Source organism: Odontesthes bonariensis, chromosome 8, assembly GCF_027942865.1.
Source record: "Odontesthes bonariensis isolate fOdoBon6 chromosome 8, fOdoBon6.hap1, whole genome shotgun sequence".
NCBI classification, from domain to species: Eukaryota; Metazoa; Chordata; class Actinopteri; order Atheriniformes; family Atherinopsidae; genus Odontesthes; species Odontesthes bonariensis.
Window position 1 is genome coordinate 10,035,509 of NC_134513.1, and position 25,800 is coordinate 10,061,308.

At 40.7% G+C, this 25,800-nt stretch overlaps 4 protein-coding genes across 7 annotated transcripts; all 4 read left to right on the forward strand.

Moving 5' to 3' along the window:
• The first annotated feature begins 233 nt into the window (after positions 1 to 233).
• On the forward strand, positions 234 to 6,087 carry LOC142385269 (uncharacterized). Its single transcript, XM_075471633.1, has 9 exons — positions 234 to 366; positions 865 to 1,067; positions 1,168 to 1,269; positions 1,355 to 1,450; positions 1,527 to 1,637; positions 1,729 to 1,846; positions 1,978 to 2,740; positions 3,936 to 3,994; positions 4,097 to 6,087. Exons 1-9 carry the CDS (start codon positions 333 to 335, stop codon positions 5,590 to 5,592), a joined length of 2,982 nt encoding a protein of 993 aa, XP_075327748.1. The 5' UTR covers positions 234 to 332; the 3' UTR covers positions 5,593 to 6,087.
• A 2,751-nt stretch (positions 6,088 to 8,838) lies between these two features.
• On the forward strand, positions 8,839 to 9,927 carry LOC142385785 (tetraspanin-7-like). Its single transcript, XM_075472500.1, has one exon. The coding sequence runs from the start codon at positions 8,839 to 8,841 to the stop codon at positions 9,925 to 9,927; it is 1,089 nt and encodes a 362-aa protein (XP_075328615.1).
• Positions 9,928 to 13,060: 3,133 nt separating this feature from the next.
• def6c (DEF6 guanine nucleotide exchange factor c) lies at positions 13,061 to 20,321 on the forward strand. Of its 2 annotated transcripts, XM_075471649.1 has the most exons (12): positions 13,063 to 13,301; positions 13,962 to 14,102; positions 15,479 to 15,661; positions 16,314 to 16,544; positions 16,635 to 16,781; positions 16,882 to 16,990; positions 17,694 to 17,908; positions 18,004 to 18,111; positions 18,415 to 18,581; positions 18,855 to 19,053; positions 19,135 to 19,225; positions 19,783 to 20,321. In XM_075471649.1, exons 1-12 carry the CDS (start codon positions 13,206 to 13,208, stop codon positions 19,995 to 19,997), a joined length of 1,902 nt encoding a protein of 633 aa, XP_075327764.1. In that variant the 5' UTR covers positions 13,063 to 13,205; the 3' UTR covers positions 19,998 to 20,321. The 2 variants fall into 2 exon arrangements, with proteins under 2 accessions (XP_075327765.1, XP_075327764.1); XM_075471650.1 differs by lacking the exon at positions 19,135 to 19,225 and having other exon boundaries at positions 13,061 to 13,301; positions 19,783 to 19,959.
• Positions 20,322 to 21,378: 1,057 nt separating this feature from the next.
• mcat (malonyl CoA:ACP acyltransferase (mitochondrial)) lies at positions 21,379 to 25,784 on the forward strand. 3 transcript variants are annotated; one of them, XM_075471652.1, is made up of 6 exons: positions 21,379 to 21,973; positions 23,285 to 23,372; positions 23,475 to 23,491; positions 23,594 to 23,692; positions 23,781 to 23,918; positions 25,359 to 25,784. In XM_075471652.1, exons 1-6 carry the CDS (start codon positions 21,566 to 21,568, stop codon positions 25,629 to 25,631), a joined length of 1,023 nt encoding a protein of 340 aa, XP_075327767.1. In that variant the 5' UTR covers positions 21,379 to 21,565; the 3' UTR covers positions 25,632 to 25,784. The 3 variants fall into 3 exon arrangements, with proteins under 3 accessions (XP_075327767.1, XP_075327766.1, XP_075327768.1); XM_075471651.1 differs by having other exon boundaries at positions 21,380 to 21,973; positions 23,475 to 23,692; XM_075471653.1 differs by lacking the exons at positions 23,285 to 23,372; positions 23,475 to 23,491 and having other exon boundaries at positions 21,380 to 21,973.
• Positions 25,785 to 25,800: the final 16 nt, after the last annotated feature.

Consider the following 25,800-nt stretch of genomic DNA (forward strand, 5'->3'; position numbering starts at 1 on the left):
ATTTTCTTGATGAGCGCCATCTTATCTAGTTACCTCCTGGCAAAAAAAAGCAGTATGTCGACCTTGATATGTTCAACTAAATAAATAGACTGTGTGTGAATTTTTGATAAAAGTAGAATGTAAACGGCTATTTTGTATTGCATATGTAATTCTATTACAATTGTACATAGACAACTGAAACAATACTCAGTGGCGAGACCTTTGTTTTGACGAGCGGAAACGCTGGAGGAGAGTTGAGGAAACGATGCTTGCGTTTCTACAGCGCATGTTAGCCACCAAATCAAACAAGATTTAAATTCATTTTTCAGCGCGACAACAGGCGTACTACACTAATGGAGGTTCTCAGTTCAACAGAGAAAATAAGCGGTATGTGTGTCAATTTTGTGCTCACGATAGAATTTACAGCAGACTGTGTTTATGCTATTAACATAGTCAGTGGAACCCGTCTAATTAAAGGAATCATTGCCTTTATGGGCTGGTAACGTTGCGCATTGTAAGTTAACGTCATAGAATTGGATTGAAAGTAATTATTAAAATGTCATATACGGCTCTTAATTTTAACGAGTGATCAATCACAGCTGATGATATTTTACTAGGTTGCGAGATTAATAGGTCTGTCCAGCAATTATTCTGGATCATAAGGCTGTACCTGGGAGTTTAAATATGGGGCAGGAAATGTAGACAAATCAGTATTTCCGCTCGTGTTTTGGTCGAACAGATTACTATTATACATCGTATATGATATCTTTTTTTTAAAATGTTTCTAATGTGCTGCTGTTTTATCTCTCTGCAAGTAATCCTCGAGTTAGAGGCTCATTGCTGCCCTCTAGAGACCATTTCTTACATTACACCTTTATGTTTCAGACCCAAACTTGCCTTTATCATCACTTCGCCTCCTGGTGCCCCCTGTGCAGCTTCTGTCTGCTGCTATGTGGCATCTGGCAAAGCAGAAGGACGTCTTGAATTATGAGAAGCTCCAGGAGTTTGTGTCCATGGTGACAGAGGCAGTTCCTGGTCTGATCAACCACAAACAGAGAGCCCAGCTCATTCTCGGTCTAAGAGCCAGGGTGAGCGGCAGTTTGTGTCACAAACATTGCAATTGTGTTTATTCTGGTTATGTTTCTTATTTGCCTCAGTCTTACAGTGACTAGTTTGTTGGTATTTCAGATGATTTTGGAGCTGTGCAAAGGCTCCGCTCGTGGAGATGTTGATTCTCAAGTGATCCAAAGCTACTTGGCAAGACTCCCAGTAACATCTACAAACACAGATGTAAGTAAAATGAAGGAACTTAAATAAAATCATATGATTATTTAACCAGTTTAATGTTTAATGACATAAATCTAACCTGTTGCAGTTTGTGGATGCAGAGGTAAAAACAACCGAGTCTACTTTCATTGCACTTGTTCAGAGCCTACTGAAAAATCCGGTTGAGAGGGCGTATTTCTTTCAGGTGAGATGTTTTTAATGATTTATTTATTTGATGGAAGTGAGTTCTCAAAAGATAATCGTTTGATTATCTGTTACAGGAGGTGTTCCCTGTTCAGTATGGTCCACAATATGATGCAGCGCTACATGTCTTATTATGGGAGTTGCTCTCAAAGCTGGAAAAGCTGCTCCCAGTACCAGACCTTAAACAGGTATTTATTCAGTCCATCCAGATGTTTTAGGCTATTTAACCCAAGCTGCATCATTAGAAGAAGAACTTGAACAGCTACTCTGTCATTACAGACTGCTGCCTGGCTCGCCTCTGCTCCTTCTGTTTTAGAGGAATGTGTTCATTCATCGACGGAGGAGCTGAGCCAAATATTCAAGCACTACAAAAGCACAGGACTGCTGAAAATGACATGTAAGTAAAGCTGAGATGATTCGTCAATTTTCACTATCAATCAGACTTTTTAAGTCATCCATACAATGATAAACCTATTTCTAAAAAGTTGGGCAACATTTAGAAAGTGACAAGTGTTTCTTTTTTAACAGATGGCACCTCTTCTACTGTTGGTACCTGCATCATGGCTGCTTTATCAGTTCCTCCCTCACAGAAGGCAAATATATCAGTTGGACCACTGAATCCTGTTACTCTTGCTGGGCCAAACCAGTACAGCGTTGTGGCTATTTACACTGAAGTGGAGGTCGGAGCGTCTGAAGTGGATCAGGACAAGATGGAGTCAGCTGAGGTTCAAGTTCAGACAGATTTCTACGAAGAAGAGATAGTGGCTGTAAGCGCGGGTGACAATGGCAGTGAGGAGGCTGCCAGCTTGAGGACTGAAGAAACTAGTGAAACTGTGGATGTTGCTAAAGCTTTGGAGACTTTGACCAAGACCTTTGCATTAAGAAAGGGGAGCCTGGGTCAAGATGCGCTGACAGGAAAGAGTAGTGATTCATCTCATAGTGAGGAGCTTGAGTCGGGAAGTGCGCCAGATGAGGGGCAGACACATGAAAGGCACGAAACAAGTGACCAAACTGAAAATAAAAGAGAAAACGTGGCAGAGGAGCTGCATGGCTTCAAAGCTGAAGTGTCAGAGATTAATACAGACTCTTGTACAGATCAAAAGGATAACAACGAATCATTTCCTCGCCAAGAAATGTCAGCTGTCTCCAGTGAAGGGTCTAAAACTCTACAGTCTGACTCATCAGCAAGTGTGCGCAGGTCCACACGTCTACAAACGAAGACCTCGCCGAGCTGGCTGGAAATTTGTAAAGTCAGGAGGACGACGAGGGAAACTAGTGAAGAGCCAAAAATGTACAATAACATTTCACCTGTAATTCTCCCCTTCTCCAATAGTACTAGTTTTAGTCATATTTTTAAATCTATTTAGCAAAAGAATGTATTGTTACATGATAAGCTAAACATTACATCTATTGAAAAGGAAAGCTTCTCACAGAAGTGACTCATAGGCTGTACATCATTGAAATTGTCTCTATTTCTGCATAAATAGGATCGCAGTTCAAGCTCACCAACTCGACCCTTCAATCCACAAAGCCTAACTGGTTCTTTGACTACTGGAGATGGCTGCAACATCTGCCATCTTCAGTAGTCAACGCTTCAACAAAGTTATAATCCAAATCCTCTTCATCCCATCATTCTTACTAAGTTTAAGTAGCTCCGCAGCTTTGGGTGACAAAAGCATGTCGTGTTAAGTTCAGGTTCTATTACATTATGGAGTGATGATGTCTGACCCACACTTAAAAATCCCGAAAACAAAATCAGTAAAAAAAATGAGTTTAAAAGTCGAACCGCCTTATTTGGTAAAAAGGTAAAGGTAAATTTGAATAAAACATGTTGCCCCATCACATCTGTAATCCTGAGCGATTGAAAACACTTAAAAGTAGTTTCAACTTCCACCTGACCACTAATCTGAGAGGTGAACTCGCTCAGAAATGTAATATAGGATCTTTTTTTTTTTTTCAAAAGAAAAATACACAACACAGTGTGAGGTCTTTGCCACGTGGGTAATTTAATTGTCGTTATCTACTTTTGTGAAAATCTGGATAATATTTAGACCATATTGTGCAGAAATGTTATACAACCCACAGACTTTTTTTCCGAGCAAGATTTATTTAAGCAATGGTTTCATATTTTGGGAATACTGTTCTTATGTCTTTACAGTAATTATGTGGCTACAGCCAGCAGGCTGGAACACTTACCCAGGCTGGTTTGGTTGCGGTGGTAACAGAATCAGCTAAGAAATTATAATGGTGTTAGTGGGCAGCTTTAATTATTTTTGCTGAACGCCAGGCCTGTTTTCCCTGGTTCACAGCCTTTTGTGTTAACCTAAACTAATCAGCTGGTGGCTCCAGGGGAATTTTTAATACAGTTATAAGGGTGCAAATAGTAGACACAGTGACTGGGTAAAAGTGTGACTCGTTTTCAAGTATTTTCCCCAAAAAACATGAAGGACCTTTAAAGATTTTACTTGGGGTTTTTATTTCATCAGGAACACAGCGGAGGTTTCAGTTGCCCCATCGGTGATAGCCATCAAAGGGACAGACAAAGGTAATGGGGCATTAGGAATAGAATTATGTTGTTATTTTACTCTTTAAATAAAATGTACACGTTTTACTCTGATCTAGTTTTTTTCTCTCTCTTTATATTCAGGTAATACAGATGAGATGACATCCATCATCTTCACCTGCTCACAGTGTCCTTTCCATGACTCGGATGTTAACAGCCCCCCTCACTTCCACATGCAGAGCGTTCGCACAGAAGTATACAGGAGTCTCTCAGGAGCCAAAGTTACACCATCTCCCTCCAGCGCCGATGAAATATTTACATCCATCAAACTTTTCCCCAAAGGAAACACGGAGCAGTGTGAAGCGGAAGAATCAGATCATCAGAGCAAAGTTATTGTCTCTCAGTGTCTCAGCAGACGGAAATCTCTCACTTGTGAAACGTGTGGTAAGACGTTCACCCGGACGTCGGACGTCAGGAGACACCAGCTCATCCACACTGGAGAAAGGCCGTTTCACTGCTCGCAGTGCGAACGAACCTTCCAGCACTCCTGGGATCTGGCAAAGCATGAGAGTAAACATCACGGCGTGGCCATCTCCTTCTCCTGCCAGCTGTGTGGGGGCACCTTTGCTAATTTGCGGGCGCTGACCGTCCACCATAAGAAGTCCCACTCGCAGGAGAGTCAGCTCCCTCAGATCTGCTCCATCTGCAGCCGCAGTTTCCCAACTGCCACTGAGCTGCTGGAGCACAGGAAGTCGCACGTCACCACTAAGCGCCACATCTGCCAGCAGTGTGGCGAAGGCTTCGACACCCTGCTCGCACGCTCCCAGCACCGGCAGGTTCATCAAGTTAAGCGGCAGTTTAAATGCCTGCACTGTGAGAAGACATACACCCGCAGGTCTGATGTAAAGAGGCATCAGTCCATTCACACCGGGGAGCGGCCATATCAGTGTAACCAGTGCAGCAAAAGGTTCTCGCTTCACTTTATGCTCATCAAACACCTTCGTGTTCACACAGGCGAGCGCCCTTTCCAGTGCTCCCACTGCCCTAAGAGGTTCACCCTGGTGTCTGTGCTGGCCAGGCATGAAAGGATGCACACAGGCGAGAAACCGTTCCTCTGCTCTCAATGTGGGAAAGGCTTTCTGTCACAGGGAGAGCTGTCCAAACATCACAGGTCACACGTGGATGACAGGCCCTACTCCTGCCCTCAGTGCAACAAACGCTTCAAGAGCAAGAAAACCCAACAAGAACACATCGTCTCTCACACCGGCGCCCGCCCGTACCCGTGCACCTACTGCGGGAAGGGCTTCACCAAACCGTATGCTCTAACCAGACACAACCTGATCCACACAGGAGAGAGGCCATTCCCCTGTGGACACTGCGAGAAGTCCTTCCTCACCCTCAGCGAGGCTCAGCTGCACCAGAGAATTCACACAGGGGAAAGGCCGTATCCCTGCAACGTGTGCGATCTCAAGTTCAAGAGCTCATCAGAGCTGGCACGACACAAACACAGCCATTCTGGGCTGAAGAGGGTCAAACCGCTCTGTGAGCAGTGCATGAAAACCTTCACTTCCAAAGCCAAACTTCAGAAACACATGGAAACACACAGGGACAATGTACAGGTTGCACAGTCTGTGGACTGAGTAATTCAATGAATGATAGAGACAGTCTCAGTGGTTGCAGAGAATAACATGTTTAGTTTCAGAACTATGAGTTTAAGATTTATGCAGATAAGATGAGAATCGTTTAAGTAGTCGTGCAACCTTCAGCCTTTGAGTATATCATGCAGAGAGACAGATTTTTAAGGTTGGTACATCAAAATCATCTTGACAAGCAGTTTCATTGTTTTATATCCACAGCTTAACTATTTTCATTTTGTGACAGAGATGATATGTTCACAACAGTCATAAATGGAAAATCATTAAATACTTTCTGCTCTATACATCTGCTTCCTTCTCTGTGTTAGTGTTCACCAGTTTGTGGTTTGAATGATAACAAGAGTACCTCCCTTTGTTTATCGGCAGATCAGCCAGCAGCAAATCAGTAAGCACTTCAGCTTTCTTGATCTAATGGCTGTAGCCTCTGAGGAAATGTTAATACTGTCAAAGTCTATAGTATCGTTGACAGGAAACAAGGGATGTAGCTACTGAGAGTCACATGATTTAAAAACTACGTGCTGTACAATGCCATCCAGTTCAAGACAGAAGTCATGCACATAAATGCTGCTTTTATGATGCATATGTGATGTTCAGTTTTTGCTGAGACCATGGTTTTGCTCATGTTGGACTGCGTTATACAAAGAGCAGTAATCAGGTGACCTCGAGGCAAAGATGATTATTCACAAAGGCACAAAATGTGACAAAAACATCTGGTTGGCTAAATGTTAGCATGCACAGTTAGCACTTATCTGACCTAAGCATAGCTTGGATATAGACTCTTGTTCCTACTGTTTAGGCCTCTGAAAACAGTTTGAGGACAAAAAATAATGTGCAGTCCCTTCTAAATGTCTTCCCTTATGTCAGGTGATAGGTTTCTCAGTTCTTGTCAACTGTCCACATGAACTGAATGACTCACTTAGCTGGTAGTTGCAGTGAAAAGATTGATTTACAGACCTCATAAACATAACCTCTTTTTCCTACAGACCTCCAGCTCTGTGGTAAAACCATTCTACACCCATCTGCTCACTGTTACTCTCCTCTGGAGAACTGATGCTATGAGGTTCCATTATAAAATGGAAGAAGACTTTAAAAGTAGCTTCAATCTGGCCTAATTATTTAAAAATATATTAAGAATTATTTTAGGAACAAAAGATATTTTTCCTATTTTATGCAACTGAGAAGAACAGGACTCAAAAGTAAGGGACCAGATTGGCGCCCTGCACACACACCTCTGCTCCTGTCGGTTTATCTGTGTATTCCCCTCTCTGTCATCATGTCAGCGTTACGGCTATCCTTATAAAAAGCGGCATTTGAATGTGGTTAATTAACTGAGGGGTTTAAGCTCTGGTTGGGTGAGCAGCTGATTGGGGGAAAGCCAATGCTAAGCAGGAATCACCGTCATAAAACTGCCTTCACTGTCTATTGGGGTACCAACCTGTGACTGTTTTGTCTATTGAACCAACAGAGTGTAATAATAGTGCCCTTACAGGAGAGAGGGTTCACTGGTTTGAAATTGGCTTTCTATTTTTAGCCTCATAGTGAATTAAAGGTATTCTAAACTATAGAGAGTAATGCAGCAGCTGGGTTAGAATAATGTTGTGATGGTCATTATTTAATAAATCAAGTCCATTTGCATCCATCTCTTATGAGTTAAAATTTATTTATTTACCTTTTTGAGAGGGATTGTGGCCAGAATCAACGACTACACACATATATATATATTTTGCAATAAAATGTTACGAATTCATTATGTTGTCTCAGCCTGAATTCACATATTGGGTTTGGCAATAATGCATCATGGCAATAGTTTAAATGTCGATCAATTGGTAAAAGAATGAGATTGCAGTCCAATTCTCTGTAGGCTTTGGTAAAAGAAAAATGATTAAGAAGATATCTAAAAAGAAAGAAAAAAAAGGTCATGTTATTCGAGGTTCAAGGTTGTTATTTTTATCATACAGCAGAAACCCCAAACTTATCACGTGTTAAATACTGACCAATAAAACAGTTGTAAATTACAAATTTACAAATTGCAAATTTTACAAAAAAAAACAAATAAAGATTTCTTTGTTAGAAAGCAGTATTGTAAATATTTAGTACAACCAGTATTCCTGCTGATGACCCGTTACTATGTTGAAATAATTGAGTTTGGCCTCAAATTTGTTTAAATTCACTATTGAATCTTGTGTGTTTCTGCACAGCAATTAAAACACTGGCCAAATGTATAGCAAAATAACAAGTGTTGGTATTCTTAACAGGTTTAGGAGCCTGAAATACTTTGTTCAAAGAGCCTGAGTGAGACCATGTGTGAGCAGTTTCGCTTAAGCCATTTCTCTTTTCTTGTTTTTGCCTTTTTTCTGAGTGTGCATGGATGAGTTGGAAAATATTTTCAGCTGACGTGTTTCTCTTTGATATCAACAATTTGATCACAAAGCACCAACGGTGACAATGAAGCAGATACGTTTTTGTTCTGTTTTGTTTTTAGGTTTTTTAGCTCTGAAACTGAAAATTCAAGTTTTTGGCCAGTGCACAGAGCATAAAGTGGCAGCAAACAGCAGCATTTTACAAAACGAAATAGCAATTAAAAGAAAACACAACCACAAAACTAAAAGAGAAAAAACGAGAAGAAAAACACAACAGCAAAATTAAAAACATTTAAAAAAAAATTTTTTTTTTAATTTGATATTACATGACAAAAAAAACAGATAACATAATACTTAGAAAATATCTTTAAAACACAAAATTTCAGAAAGAAAACATTTTACAAAACATATCAGCGAAACAAAAATGATTTTGTCAAATGTAGCGCTGAAGTAAAACTCAAAGGAATGCCTCCTCCTCACCGAGAGAGGGGGTGCATCAGTGGATTCTCCCTCTGCAATCACCTGACCAGACTGAGGAGTATCGGCGAGCAGACAGATGTCGGGATGTAACTCTCAGCGAAAGACTTCGGAACCTTTGTGACCATGCAGGTGGAAGGAACATTCCAGCATAAATGGATAAATAGGGCAGCTGTGGATGCAGATAACAACATACGCGAGACCCATTAGTGTGATTTACAGTCCAGTTGGCAGTGGTCTTATTGGTGGCGGATTAATAACCAGTCATAAAGAAGAGGGAGGAGGGCAGCGTCTTGCAGAAGGACAGGAGTGAAGCTTCTGATAGAGGATAGAAAGCAAAGGGGGGAGTGTGTGAAAGAGGGAGCGGGGGGTTGATAAAGCCTGAGCTGGGATCATGAGTTCTGCACTGCCTTACGACTCGCTGTCAGCTCGGCCGAGTCCCTGCAGACGAGCTTTGGACTGGGAGAGTGAGCAGCTCGCTGTGCGACGACTCTCCTTCCCACTGGGTGTCAATCTACTCACTCCTCCTCCTCTTCCTCATCGACCCTCTGCCATTCCTGGGTACCTGTTATCTCCCTACCGGGAGCAAGAGGACCAGCTCCAGCGTCAGCAGCAGCGTCTGTCCTTGTCCCTGTGCTCAGAGGCATCCCTGGCGCCCCCTGCTCCTCCACCCGTGGGTGCTGCCCACCCCTGCTGCCGCCCAGTGGGAGTCATGCACCTGCTACGTCTGGGTCTCCTGGCCTTTAGTTGCCTCTTCTGGGCAGCTGGCTTAGCCCTCTTCACCCTGGGTGTGTGGGCTCAGATCTCCTTGGCGGACTACATGACGTTGTCTGCCAATCGCTACCCCAACGCTCCACTCATCCTCCTGTCCACAGGTGCTGCTGTTACTGCCTGGGGCTTCCTAGGTGTTCTTGGTGTGGCTGCAAATCTGCCTTGTGTGCTGAGAGCTTACGGGTTCTTTCAGCTTGCTGCTCTTGTAGCTGGTTTGGCAGCTGGACTTTCCGGCCTTTTCTACCGTGAGGACATTGCTGGAGGGTTTCGCAGCGGCTTACAGCGGGCAGTGGCAGGCTACACAGAGGATGAAGGCCGTGCCGATGCTCTAGACAGCCTGCAAAGGTCCTTAGAATGTTGTGGAGCTGAGGGTTGGCGCGACTGGCTCAATTCAGACTGGGCTATCCAGCACATGACCTTCCTTCCCACTGAGAATGGCACCTCAGTGTCCCTGCCAGATAGCTGCTGTGTGAGGCGGAAGGGTTGCAGAAATCGTCCTCTTCTGTCAGATGACAGTGAAGGAGTAGCTGCTGCAGGAATTCATCCACACGGCTGCTTCCGCAAAGTCTTCAGCTTGGTCAACGACAACGTCTTCCACATTGCTGCCACAGTTTTGGGGTTAGCCTTCACACAGATCGGAGGCATTGCCCTTGCTTGTCTACTGGCTAACAAACTGGCACCCAGGCAGCATGGACGTGTGGTGGCACATTAATAATATGGAACGAGTTCTGTCATCTGAGTGTAATATAGTTGCACATTGATTTATTGTCAGAGACAGGTATTTGGAAGCCTTCTCCTAAAAAAGAGAGGAAAATAAAACCAACAATTGATTTATGACAAATGGTCCATTGACAAAGGAGTAAAAGCTACTAATCTGCTTACAAAAAACCCACGGACAGAGATCAACACTTGATTAGTTTTTTTTCCATTAGAAGTAATTTAGGATCCCAGGTGAATTGGGCTGATTGAAGCTAAATGTTGGCACAGTGGACTGTCTTTTAACTCACTTTTGTCAGCTCTGGGTTGCCAGATTTGGTCAGGTTTGGGTCAAGTGGATTTGGAACAGTTTGGGTGGAGTATTGGCACGTTACAGACACACATACCAACAAAGGCCAGTGTGTAGTGGGCACAATACAGACTCGATAGAGTTTCTTCACCCAGACGTGGGACAGTGTGCCAGGGCCAATTCTGGACCAACTCGTGCAAAACTTGTGCCAAATTATTTCTTCTGGCCCTCTCGAATAGAATCATTATGGGGCCAGACCATTTGTCAACCTGATATTCAATAATAGAGATTTAGATTTAGTTGTGAACATCATTAAGCTTGATAAAAGCTATAATTTAGCAGAAACCTTTTTCTGATATGACCTTCAGCGGTTTTCATTGAGTTTCTGGTTTTGCAGCTGTATCACACACATACAGGTGTGAAGACACACACATAGAAGGTGTTTCTTGTTGCTTGCATGTACGCAGCATCCAAACTGGGGTTGCATTAGATTCAGCAGCTTTTTACTTTTTTTTTGCTGTATTAATTGTTTGAGAACTTTTTAAATCATGACATGTCTTAATATGCTTCTCTCTGAATAATACATAAAAAAAAAAACAATCAATTCTTCACTGTTCAAATTGCATTTAATCTTTGGACTTTTCCTCTATTAGTGTAGCACTGAAAGCACAGGAGTGTTCACCAGCAGCTTTCCACTTTGATCGTTTTGTCTGGCTTATGTTTGTTCTAGATCATTGAATTTTCCCATCACAAAGACTACATTTTCATAGACTGGTGCTTTTGAAAAGACCTTAAAATATTCCTGTCTGGTATTTTGTTCTGTTTATGGAGCTGGTAGACTGCAATAATTTCCAACGCATAGAGATTGTGACAGCTTTCTAACATTTTTCCCCCAATGTCATTGTGTTGTTAGATAGTCTGAGGAAAATCAGTAGAATTTATGTTGAGATGTATTGCATGACCCTGATCATGTGCAACTACTCGCATGAAAAAAGAGAAGACAGGTGATTAGCATATTTCTTGGTCTTATGTTCTTTTTTATGATATATGAGTGTTAATGAACATTGTATCAAAGCTTGAGCAAATAAGCATATTTAACACAAGCATTTCTATGATGAATGTGAAAGTTTTTTTTTCTGACATGAACGTGCATAAGTTTTTTGCATTGCCATGCAACTTTTTCCTTTCATCCATACAAAATCAAACATCTCTGCTTCCTCATTTTGATTAGACCTTAACATTGCTCTTGTAATTTAGAAAACAGTGTAATGCACATTCAGTGGTTTATAATATATTGGTATTGTTATTAAAAGCATGGGTGAAACTATAAAGCATATCTGTCAACTATAGATGAAAAATCTTTGCTTCATTTCGGGATATTGATTGGACACTGGGACTGCAAATGTCAAGGTCTGCTGCCCTAGAATATACTAAATGTATAAATGGCAGCAGCATCCTTGTAATGCAGTGTTGATGCAGTAGTTTGTATCTGCAAACAAGAAAATGACAAACACTAGGGCACTGCATTGGAAATCAGAAGGATCGCTAATAAACATCTTGTGAAGCACTTCTGGGATTTTTGTGTTGTTTTTTTAGTTCTTTAAGATGAAAAACTTGCAGGTTTTACCTCCTTTCTGAAGTATAAAGTGCTCTTAAAAACACCTCTGTATCTACATTTTATGAAAGTATCCGTGGTGGAAGTGTACCCCAATGATATTCTCTCATTGCTGTGAAGAGTCAGCCCCCATCCAGACCTGTGGCCGGGTAATTATGAATTATGATGACTGACTGAAGGAAATCTCATTTGAACAGGCACAGCTGACTCTGGTGAAACACAACAGCTTGATCCAGCATCGATTAGTTCATGAAGCGCTAAAGTATGAGTTATAGAACTAGACAGTAGTAGGGAAATTTTCATTCTTTAATCACAAAGTTTACCTTCTAATCTAGCATGTGTGGAAACCCAAGCTTTATTCTGTGGGCTCTAAACAATGAAAACCACTTACATTATCTAATCATGCTATTGATTACCCTACATTATGCCCCAGCAAGGATTGCAGATGATCTGTCTGACTACACTGTCCATGTTTGACCTATTTTCCCCGAGTTTAGGTCACATCTCCACAAGTAAGTTTCATCACAAAAATGATGAGCTCTGAGAGATATCTGAACAACACCTGAAGCTGGGGTGTCCATGTGGGGCTTTTTGTTTGTTTGAAACTTATTTTGGTATTATGTACCAAGAAACAGGAGAGACATGAAGCATGGTGATAATTATATATCAGGTCTGCATAATAAAAGCTTGTCTATATATGAAAATATACATTTTCAATTAATTTAATAGTCATAACGATCAAAACTTTAGCACCATAACATTCAGAGTTGTGTAAAAACGTCAAAAATGCCTCATGTTGTGGCGTCCTTGAACTTTCCCTAGTTTGGGTCTGCTCAATTAAAAATGGCCGAAGGCTGAATGAGTGTGTCTCTGAACCCTCAATCAGCGTCCTGAATCTGATGACACAGATTTTTCTTTTTATGCACTTTAAAGAGTTTAGACATCCGTTCTGCGTCTGGATAAGTGTCTTAAACTTGACATTAAACTTGGCAAATGTCTAGATTTACCCTGAATTGATCCATATTGTTTAACTCCAAGTTGTTATAAGTATACAAAAAATATACAAAAAAATAAAAATAAAACGAAGTGACACAAAGTGTTTTCCATCTTTAAATCGCTTTCTTGAGTTGTTAGATCTATGTTTGCTGTGAAGGACCGTGCGGAACTTCAGACTTTTCTCTCTACTCTCCGCCTCTTTAAGTCTGGCCTACATCGGACTGCTTTTGGTCCTGTAGTTTCCACAGCAGCTTACGCTCTGCCCCACATTGTATTTGGCAGTTCTCTCAACCACCGCTCGCCCGTCGCTGCGTAAAAACCGCTCCTCACCGCTCGGACATGTAGTTACATTGTGCGCAAAGCGGTCTTCAAAATGGACCTGAAATCCGAACTCCTCAAGTCTATCTGGTACGCTTTCACATCGCTGGACGTGGAGAAGTGCGGGAAAGTGTCCAAATCGCAGTTGAAGGTAAGGGAGTATGTGTGATACTTTCATGATCAGGAAACTAAAAACGTGCTGCGTCCACTGGGCAGCTACGGTGTGACAGACTTATGTGTTAGTCACATATTTTTCTTTTATTTAGATTTTATTTTTGCTATGACTGAAGAAAAAACAGAGAACATCAGTAGTACTGGTCACATTTTGTATTGTGGTATGTTATGCAACGTGTAACTTATAACACCCACAAGCCCTTAAACTCGCACACAAATCCAACCATTTAAAACGCTTTGAGCTCAAATTTAAGATTGGTTCACAGTTGCAGAGCTCAAGCTCAAAGTCCAACATTTGCCTGTGGCCAAAGAACAAACTGTGTCATAACAACACCACTGTTAGGGTTTTAAAGTTCAAGAAAGCATCTTTTTCTGCTCTCTTTCCCCCTCAGTGAGTTTGATTTTGTATGTAATATTGCATCGTCATCCAGTCCCTACATGCCTTAGATGCTTAGAGGAATCCAGGGAAATTGCAGAAAGCTGTCCTGACATGCTTAGCCACTGAGGAGAAGCTGCCTGTGTTTGTGTGACTGTGGATATATGAAGAAACATGGGAGGGTGCAGAGGCCCATCTGAGACTCTAAGTGCTGAGCTTTACATGTGTAAATTGGCACACCTGTGTCTGTTTCCTCCCCAGGTGCTTTCTCACAACCTGTACACGGTGCTTAACATCCCACATGATCCAGTCGCCCTGGAAGATCACTTCCAGGATGACGATGACGGGCCGGTGTCTAATCATGGCTACATGCCCTACCTCAACAAATATATACTGGATAAGGTACAACTGAAAAAAAGTGCATCTTGTTCTTAGTTACCCTGATTTTCTACAGTAAGGTTTGTGTTGTGAATTACTCGCCAGTAAAGAGGGCCTAAACACATCAAAACCATTTTCAGAAAAGTCATGCGTTCAAAAAGCTGCTCCAACAAGATTTAAAAATGATTTTTAATATTTGTTGCTCTTTTTCCTGCTGTATTTTTGTTTTTTTTTACTTTTCTAATATAATCATTGAAAAAGCTTGTGTAGTAGCTTAAAAAAAAACATTCCACAAACAAGAAAGTATCACTGCTATTAGTATATGTGAGTATAAGTTAACATGAAAAAAAAACCATTTCTCTGAAGATTTGTTGGAAGGAAGTTGACCTAAAATCCCCCACAGGAAATAACACAGAATTCACATAATTTTTTATACTCCTCACACCACCCTCATGTGGTGTGGATCGGTTCATTGTCATCCTGGAGGAGACCACTGCTGTCTTTTATCATAGTACAGAAGTAATCTAAAATCACTAGAATCACCATAATGCCAGGTTTAAACAATGCAACCCATTCTAATCACACCATACATTGATATCCTAAGTCATGTGAGGATAAGGTGTTGTTTGATTTGATTGCACAAGCATTGTGCTTATCAAGTGTGCATCATTGACCTCAGTTTCCAACCCTATTCTACCTGTCTGTTACTAATTCATGCACATGACACTTTGATAACACAATGATAGCAGATTTTATTTAAATGGCACTTTTCCAAACATTTGTTAAAAAGCTCTTCACATAGCAACATATAAGAAATATGAAAGAGCAAGACAACTCTTGGCCAAACAAAAGTCCTCTGCCTGAGGATCTCTATCTACATAAAGGCTCATCGGGCACTAAAATGTCAAATGAATACAAAGGTGATCATTACAATTATAGTTTTAGCTGTTTTCAGAGATTTGGCTTTTTGTCATTAATTCATTGTCAATTGTGTCTTTTAAAGGCATTCATTGAAACAAGAAAAATGCAGGGCCCTACAATTCTTTTGTTTTTTATGTTTCATTTTCTCCCTTTATAATAACTCATTAGTGTCCAAATACTTGCACATTGCAAAATTTGACTAATACTTACTGGTTTAAAGATTTTTCAAGCTGTTCCAACATGAAAAGATGGGAAATTCTGTTACATTTCTTAGATGTGATCTTAGATGTGATCTTAGATGTGATACAGACCAGAATGCTTAAGTTAAGCATGAAGCATTTTTCCATGAATCAGGATTTGTGTTAGCACGAAGAAACAATCCTGTTGGTTCAGTGTATTTTTTGTTGTTGTTTTTTTGTAGGCACATTTTGTTTTAATCTGGCAGGAGTCTGAACGGGCGTGCTTTTCTGTATTTCCAGGTGAAAGAGGGGATGTTTGACAAAGAGAAATTTGATGACCTGTGCTGGATGATGACCATGAAGAAAAACTTCAAGGGGGTGCCACAGGGGGCGCTGCTATCGAAGAGAGACTGCTTCAAGCTCTTCTGTTTATTTAACCTCCTGTCTGAAGACCGCTATCCACTGGTCATGATCGTAGAAGAGGTAAAAGATTCTAATGAGAGAGGAGAGTTTAACGTGTGTGACAGAAAGAAATGAGAAACTTGGAAAAATACTTTACATTAAGGATTTGATTGTAACCTGGTGGACTAAGCATTTGCTAAGAAGACTCATGTTCATAATTGCATTTAATGGAATTCTTTACAGTGCTTGCAAAAAAATGCAAACATTTTAACAAAACGTGGCAAGAGAAAGGCCAAATTTTGATGTTTCTGCAATAACCAATTTATCTAAACATTTCACAGAATAATAAAGTCAGAGGAACGTATGACACAGGAAACAAGGATAAGATTAAATGTTATTTTGCATATAAAAACAACTTCTGTCCTGACAACAAGGTGGTTTTACATTTTTTTCACAGTCGAAAAAAACCAAGTGCAAGTAAGAAAGTTAATGAGACTCTTCCTTCCTGCGCTCCCTCCATAATGCTCTTGGTTTCCTGTGAGTCAGAGACAAAAATAACTTCTGTAAAATCAGCACAGTAGTCTTCCCCTGTAAATGTATAATACAAATGGAGTATGTCAGCACCCTATCTGTGGTGCCCAGTGCTTGTAAAAACAGTTCAGTTCTATCCTCACTTTCACCATCATTATTTAAGTTGTTGATGTTGTTTGCAAATATATTTGAATGCCTTTAGGTGGAGTATCTCCTCAAGAAAATCTCCACAGCGATGAGCCAGGACTGGGATGGAAAGTCCATAGAGGACCTGATATCCCAAGATGCCACAGTGCAGGAAGAGGGCATGTCTGTGTGGACCTTCCTGGAGCACATGAGTACAGGCCGGCTGCTTAGGGTCACCAGTGCTGAGGCTTTCAGCATGGCTTTGGACGAGGTGTTTCTGGAGATGTATCATAATGTGCTGAAGAGGGTGAGTCGTCTTGTTTCCTGGCAGACAATTTGTCTGATCTTGTGACATTTTTATCTTTGTTTGATCTTCAGTTTGTTCCTTGTTTACCAGGGTTACATGTGGAAAAAGGGGCACATGCGCAGAAATTGGACTGAGCGCTGGTTTGTGCTGAAGCCCTCCTCCGTGGCTTACTACATCAGGGAAGACTTAAAAGACAAGAGAGGGGAGATCCAGCTGGATAAGAGCTGTGTCATAGAGGTTTGTGAGGAAACACATTTTTCTGGACTGTGATCCACCCAGACTGTAGCTTACATACATCTTCAACATCTGAGTGACTGCTGCCCTTTTCCTGTTTCAGGCTATTCCAGACAGGGAGGGGAAGCGCTGTCTGTTCTGTGTGAAAACTCACAACAAAACCTATGAGATGAGTGCGTCTGACCAGAGGCAGAAAGTGGAGTGGACTCAAGGTGTGTTGGTGTGTATGAGTGGAAATCTCCAAGGTTACTCATTTACTGCACTTAAGTGTGTGGCTGCTGGCTTATGTTGACTGCCTGAACGTAATCTCTACATTCTATTCTTGACAAAATTTTTCAGAAAATTTTCACTATTCCGTCCATGGAAAAATGTGAGTAGATCTCTCTAAGTTAACCAAAGTGATGCAATTCATAGAAGCAAATTCTATGGTTGCCAAATATATTTTTCAATGATGGTAATAGATAATGGCTGGACTTGTTCATAAGGATTCAGTAATTGAATTCATTTTCCATACCCACTTTATCTTGCTCAGGGTCATGGGTGGTTGGAACCTATGACAGCTGCCATTGTGTGAGAGGCAGTGTACACCCTGGACAGGTCCTCTGTCATAATGAATAATATAATAATGAAATGTAAAGTTTGATGTTTTGAAACATAAGCAAAGGCTTGATGACAAAACAGGTTTTTTTTTTCAAAGACAGATTCTGAATGACCTTATGAAAAAAAGAAAGTAAAGCCATTCATCAATTAATCCCTGTTCAGTTTTCTGTTTCTTTTTTAAAGAAGACGGAGCAATGAACAAATATCTCATTTTATCTTTTAATGAAACAAAATATGTCTGTCACTACAACTGTCCTGCTCATGTGGAACTTGCATAAAGATCTTAATGCGTGGGTGTTTTTGTCACCTCTTCAGCCATTCAAACAGCCCTCCGTCTCCAGGTTGAGGGAAAGTCCTCCCTTCACCAGGACCTTAAACTAAAGAGACGGGTTCAGCGGGAACACAGTCACCGTGAGCGCAGCCGGAGCACCCACAGCAGCTGCAGCAGCCAATCAGATGACTCAACTGTCCAAGAAATAGAGAAGATGGAAAAAGAAAAACAGGATTTAGAGATAGAAAGCATCATCCAGGTAGGATGGAATATCTGAAGATCATTATTACTTTCAGTGACAGTAATTGCACTAGAATATTCATATACAGTGCACTACATATATGTGTTTTGCAGCATGCACGGGAAGTGGAAATTCGTCGAAGGGAGGCAGAGGAGAAAGAGAGGAGGAAACAGAGGGAGGTGCAGATGGAGCTGGAGAGACAGCTGAAAGAGGCTGAAATGGTAAGAAAAAGTTGCCAGATGACAACATTTATTTACAGTTCTTGTGTAATAGGTTTTAGCATCCATCTCATTGACTCTGATCTCTGAAAACGGCAGTAAAATATTGGCATTATAAATTTCAGGCTTAACTTTGAACGTTTTGGAGAAACGATTCAACATTCCTGGAAAAGGTGATTTGGAAAGAGGTCAGCTGTTTCCACTCAGTTGGTGTGTGTGTGTGTGTGTGTGTGTGTGTGTGTGTGTGTGTGTGTGTGTGTGTGTGTGTGTGTGTGTGTGTGTGTGTGTGTGCGCACGCGCGTTCAGCTGAGAGACAACTTGCAGGCAGAGATGCAGGAGAAGGAAAGGACGGCTGAGCAGCAGAAGCAAAAGATCCACGAGCTGGAGATGACACAGCAGAAAATGGAGGCTGCTCTGGAAATGGAGATCCTGGCTCGGCTGGAGGAGGAGAGAGCCAGACAGGAGCTGGAGAAGTAACAAACCTTGTATACTAATGAGCTGTCTTTTTGGGGATACATATTAGTTTACTGAGGAAACTTATGTGAATATTTTTGAAAACTGGGACTATTAAAAATGTGGTGACTTATCTTAGCAATGACAACAAGCAAAGGATTCTTAGATGGCATTGCTGGACAACTTTGGTAATGAAGAAAACTTTGTGACACATCTGGAATACTGAAGTGTTTTGGACATGCAAGTCCAAGCTCCAACTGAGTTAATTTCCTTCTCTTTCATCCCTTCCTCAGGTTGCTGCAAGCTGAAGAGGAGAAGAAGAAACAGTTTCAGCTTCTCCAGGAGCAGCAGAAGGTCTTGCAGAGACTCAGTCCCGTGCAGAAGGTTTCAAATGGCAGCACAGACGAGGACACACCTTTAGACCTCTACTCAGCTTCTCAGGAGCTACAACATTTGCAGGCATCTCGCCAGAGGAGCACCCAGCACCATGAGGTGACAAAGAGACAGTGTGCAGCATCATATTCAATTCTTCTTACAAAGTAACACTGATGAGGAAGCTTGTCTGATTTCCAGGAGATGAAGGAAAGGCTGAGGAATGCCAGTCAGTCCGTTCGGCACTGGAACGTCAAGCTGAACCGCCTGATGACGCCCATTAACCCTGGAGGTGCCTAGTCTGTTTGAGGCTGATATAAATACAAAACCTTCATTTGAGACTGCAGTGATAATAATAATAATAATAACATCACTATAAATTGTATTTGCTGCATTCACATAGCAAGGCAAGACAAACTTTCTGCATCATGGTTTCACATATTTGGGTTATTCAGAAGAGAGTTATAAAGGACACAAAAAGAGGGGTAGGGCCTGCAGCTGAATCGGGCTGATTTATTAGAAAACTCAATAGAAAACACCTATAATATAAAGTGAACTTTGTCTTTGTTTTTGCCTTTTGGCCTTGGCAGAGACAGCTGTGCTCTCATCGACTCTCACGGTCATGTATTTTCAGTTAGTTCGTAATTAATAATTATCAGTTGTGATGCTCCCTCAAAAGATTTTGTTATGCATGCTGGTCTGTTTTCTTATGATGTTTTCCTGGTAATCCTTTCTTTTAAGCATTTAATGTGCAAAGTATTTTGGTGTTGCTGACTGTTTTGAAGTTGCATTCTTCCATCATCCATCATCCACTTATCTTTTGTTTTTTAATTTATTTTTGCTTTACAGAGCGTTTGGAAAGTCACTTTATGTCAAAACAAATATGTCCAAAAAAGGAGGGAGCTTTGGCCAGCAACGAGTTCATTTCTAAATATAAGATAAAGACCGATCAGAACAGCCGGATACAAGGAGACGAATGTGAGAGACTGGAGGAGCAGATGGAGGCCACCAACCTGTCAAATGAAACGGATGAGTCGCGGGGAAAACCCAACGGACAGATGTGATCACCATGGTGAAAGCTAACTGTACAGAAGGGAACAATACATAATTTTTTTGTGTGAGGCTTAGAACAAAAGAGAGGAATTTAACAAACAAAAAGTATCATATTTATATTTTTAACTGCACGCTAAGAGGCAGTAGTGAGAACACATCTAAGACCCGCTGAGATATACAGTTTAGCACAATAAAATTTACTGGTGTATTATGAAACTTAAAGATAGTTTAGGGGCCAGCATTTAATTTTAGCTGATTTCGCTTGCAATGTCTAAGATATAGTCTGATGAAACAGGAAATGATATGTGCAAATTAAAACATGGGCTGCATTTTAACCGTTCTGTTTTTGAATATTCCTTTCAAATTCAGTCAAATAACTTTTGGCATGATAAATGTTTCTTTTAGACACAAAACACTGACCAGACAGTAGATAGGCAGCCAGCTACTGTTTCCAATATTAATTTCTCACAGGTGCATTTGTAGATTTGTTGATGTAGTTTTAAAATGAAAATTCTGTTTGTCCCACAAATGTATTTTACTGTAATGAAATATACTGTAACTGTAGAAAGTCCTCCTTCCAATTTAATTTTTTTTAAAAGTCATTAAAAGTTTTTTTCTTCTGTTTTTTTATATATGAAGCAACAAAGCGTATAATAAAAGTGTAAATAACAAACGTTCAGATGAATGCACAGTAACATTTACAAAGAGCTTTCTTATCACTGAAGATTGATAAAGCTGATTTAAACAACAGAAATATACTTCACTATAGCTGTTTCTTAATGTAACAAACAAATTTGAATTATTACTGCTTATTCTATTCATTCCAGCTGTACGGCAAATAATTGTTGATACGGTGTACACTTTTAAGTTAAATACAAAAAAGTCCTTTATTTGTCAGTCATCAAAGATCCAATCTCTGAATTTATACACTTAGAATTATAGAAAGGTTTACTTTAAACAATTTTGTTTTAGCTTTTTATTGAATTGAATTGAATAGAAATCATGGGGACGGGGGGCATATAATAATAACATCACATTTTGATCATTTAAGTATCTGTGCAAATAAATATCTATTTATTGTTTATTATTTTGGTGCTAAACTTGTGGTTTCTAAAAACAAACTAAAGCCGGATAAATAAACTTAATAAATTCAGTCATGACATATTCTGACCAGAGGTGTCGCTGTAGCGCAAAAGAGTGGAAATTTCTACCGGAAGGAAAACTTAAATAAACTGACGATTTCAAACAACATGGCGAATACAGGCCTTATTCATAGGGTCTAGTCTCATTATCTTTTCTTTTCCTTTCTTTTTTCTTTTTTTTATTAGAGTAGGCTCTTGCATCCACACCCTAGTCCAGCAGGTGGCGGTAATGCACATTTTCCCATTAGACTGCCAACCGCCATAATAAACCAAGAAGAAGAAGAACAACATGGCGACTCCCGCAAAGTGGTCATGCTGAGTAGAGAAGAGAGTTCAGTTGGAACTAAACTGACCACCCTATGATCAACATTTTTGTCCTGGCGTGTTGTTGGTCTGTTAATTAACCTGTGAGGACATTGCTAGGGTTGGGCAGGCTCATGTTAGCATCCAAGGCTGTCAGCATGGCAGCATCAAGGAGGAAGGTCAGGTCGCTGGTCTCTCTGAGCCGGAGATTGTCTACCAACCTACCCGACACCCCTGATACTCCCCCAGGCAGCCAGCCCCCCGTTGCGCAGGAAAGGAGACCCAAAAAGGACCCCAACGGCTGCTCCGTGCTCCTATTCCCCGGCCAGGGCAGCCAGTTCGTGGGCATGGGCAGAGGACTGCTGAAGTACCCCAACGTGAAAGAAATGTTCTCCGTAGCTCAGAAGATCCTCGGTTACGACCTCCTTTCTCTGTGCCTGGAAGGGCCCGAGGAGGATCTTCAGAAGACTGTTCACTGTCAGCCGGCGGTGTTTGTCACTTCACTGGCTGCGGTGGAGAGGCTGCACTATGAAAACCCAAAGGTCGCTAACACATACTTTCAAATAAATGTTGTAGTCATTTTTGTATGGAAATATTTTTCAAATGTGACAGTTTTCTACTCCATCTACACTGCATATTCAAAATCCTAATGTTTTAAAGTTTGGGCTACTTGTTGGACAAAACCCGTTTAATGCCTATTAGTAATGAGCATTGCCAGTTTTAGTACAGTATTTAAATGTCCCTAACATATATTGCAAGATATATGTTGATTCAAGTAAAAGTTGCAATATAATGACATAAAGATACACATATATAATCAGAGTAATTACCCAGCCTAAGACCAAAATGATTGAAGGATTTAGACATTCTTTTTTGCTTAAAAAAAGACAGCCTTTTTTTTTATATGAATACTAGCTACTTGTTCTTCAGGTCTGTGAATATTGCTCAAATGAAAGAATATACAAAAAGTCAAAATAGCTGTTTGGCCTAACTTCCCACTGTTCATGTTCAGAATAAAGCCTTAACCTGTGAGGAGGGGGTATATCCCTTCTTTTCAAAGTGCCACACAAGCCAAAAAAGCAGCATTTTTATATTTATTTATAGGTGGAAGTGGCAAAACAATGTTTTGTATTCGTCTGCAATGTGATCTTATTGCAAGTTTTAAAGTGGATGCACAACATTTTCTTTATCAATGCAGCTGAGCAGAGCCATTGAGTTGCTTTAACGGAAATATTCAAGCAAAGATAAACAGAGCAAAACTGCATTTGAACAACAGTTCATTAAAACTGCTAATACTGATTATTTTCATTACTGATTGTAATTCTAATAATTGGAAGTCCGTTTCTACAGTCTAAAGAGACATTTCTGTGTGTTTTGCATTATAAAACCAACATACTCTGCAGGTTTTAATTTACTGTGATTGAATTTTGTGATTCTCTCCGGGTACTCCGGCTTCCTCCCACTGTCCAAAAACATGCATGTTAGGTTAATTGGTGTCTCTAAGATTGTCCTTGGGAGTGAGTGTGAGCATGTGTGTGGTTGTTTGTCTCTGTGTGGCCCTGTGATGGACTGGCGACCTGTCCAGGGTGTACCCCGCCTCTCGCCTGATGACTGTTGGGATAGGCTCCAGCCCCCCCGCGACCCGACCCACAGATTAAGCGGGTATAGAAGATGGATGGATGGATGGATGGATGAATATTGTGATATTTCACATACTACAATCCAGAAATATTTTACCTTTTTTAATAATAATAATAATATGATCACTTTATTGTCAAATATTTTGCTTGTTAATGTTATTGTTGTATCAGCTTCACTGATACATGACACATGTTTTACACTTCTGTCCACAGGCAATTGAGACATGTGTTGCTGCTGCAGGTTTTAGCGTTGGAGAATTTGCTGCTCTAGTCTTTTCTGGTGCCATGAACTTTGCTGAAGGTAAATTTGAAATATTTGATATCTTGTATACAAGTAAAAAATGTTGGGAGGTTAATGTAAGTTAACAGACCATGCTTTATTTACTCCTGTTGCCTCTTCAAGCTCTATATGCAGTGAAGGTGCGTGCAGAGGCCATGCAGAAAGCATCCGAGCTGGTTCCCAGTGGGATGCTGTCAGTCATTGGTAAACCTCAGGCTCAATATAAATATGCCTGTCTGCAGGCTAAAGAGCACTGCAAGAGTCTGGGGGTGCAGGAGCCGGTTTGCTCTGTGGCCAACTACCTGTTCCCTGATGGCAGGGTCATCGCAGGGCACCAGCAGGTACTGAGCAAGACCGCATGAGCTCATCCAGCTCCACAGCAGGTTTTTCATTTCTGCTCTTGTGATCAGAGTTATGTTTCGTTCTCAGGCTTTGGACTTCCTCCAGCAGAACTCACGACGTCTACAATTCATCAGGACCAAACCTCTCCCTGTCAGCGGGGCTTTCCACACTGAGCTGATGGCGTCAGCTACTGAACAGCTCAGAGATGTGCTCAGGCAGGTGGAGGTCAGTTAAGCATCGTCTCGTAGAGGGAGAGCAGCTAAAACAGTGATTTTTAAAACTGTTTTGGTATTTACTCATCTTAACTTCAGTGATGTTATATTAAATCGTTATGTAGCTGAACAACCACCTCTCTGATTATTATTACTAAAAACAGTTATGATGCAGTTATGAGCGGATCAGGGGGTCACAAGTAACATAGGTTGTAAAATACGATCTCATATAACCTAGATGAACAATGAATTCATTTATCAAAAACAACTAAATTCGTCAAGATTATCTGACATTTAAAAAAAATTAAAAAATTAATTGAAACATTTAGAAAATAGTTGTAAGATTAACTAAGAGAAAAATACCTCAAAGTGCCCTAAATCAAAACTAATCAACCCCATTTTATAATGTACAAGAGTGTAACAACTAAAGTGTCTTTTAAGGTTTGTGAACCCTTTTGTAGAATAAATATGACCTGAAAGATCACCAGATTTTCACACAAGTCCTTTAAGATGTGCACAATTATGTAGATGCAGTCAAAGGTAAAGTGACGGGTCCATTGTACTTGCTTGGCTGGGAGATCTCTCAGGTTGTACCACTTGCTGCGGGTTCACTTACACTAAAAAAAAATATTTCATATCAGCCAGGAAATAGACAGACACTAGCACATTTTAGATTTAATTAATCTATGAAATCATGTGTTGTTTCTTGGAATAAATTAAATATTCCTCCAAAAGTGAGGATAATCTCGGGCATTGTTTGAGAAATGTCAAAAACAGGTTTCCTCCCTCAGTGTCTAAAGTTAGACTCCGATGTAATTTGAAGGTGGCATTAGATGCAGGTGTTTTCAGTGAATGAGATGATCAGGTGAGTGGGTGTTTGTTGCATATAAAGGCTGTTATTGTACATGCCGTGTTTGTGTATGTGCATATTGGCACAGATAAAAGATTTCTGAGGACCTCAAAAAAGGAGCAGTTAATGCTGATGAGGCTGAAAAAGGTAACAAAACCACCTGTAAGGAGTTGGGGCCGCGCCTATCCACATTCAGTCAGTTTGAAGTGCAACTGAAGGAAATTCAACACCATCATTTATCTCCCCAAGGACAGATTTACAGAAAAAGATAACTTCAAGATCAAGGCACAACAGTCTTTGAGGCCACAGAGGAATGCAGGGTAACTTCTAAGCGACTAAAGGCCTCTCTCATATCAGCTACTGTTCGACTGTTCGTGCTCCTCAGTCCAGGATATATACATATATAAGCTAAAATACAGATATTTATAAATGGTTAACAAACTCAAGAACTCCCGTATATTCTCTAAATCTTGAAAATGAGTTTATGTCATCCAGATTTCACAATATTTCACAATATTTAATCCCACAGCTTTAACTTTTGTGTTCTGCACCTTTTTGGATTGCTTGATCATCATCAAACGTCTAAACTTCCCTCTCATTCAGGTACGACGTCCCGAAATCAGTGTCTACTCCAACGTGGACGGCAAACGTTACATGAGTGAGAGCCACATGCGGAGGCAGCTGGTGAAGCAGTTGGTGTTGCCTGTGAAATGGGAGCAAACGCTGCACGAGATCTACGAAAGGATGCAGGGGGAGAGATTCCCACACACATACGAGGTGGGACCCGGAAGGCAGCTGGGCGCCACGCTTCAGAAGTGCAATAGAAAGGCTTTCCAAATGTACGCTCATGTGGAAGTCACCACACATGAGGAGTGATAATGCTGAGACGTGGACTCCAATGAATCCAAGTGGCACTCAGGCAACATGACCATAAAAGACACTTCAAACCTGCAAGCTCCTGTGGTTGCTTTTTTTTAAAAATGTCATGTTGATGTGTTTCTTTGTAGTTAAATACATGTTTTCAAATTATCAAGGTGTCAGTTTT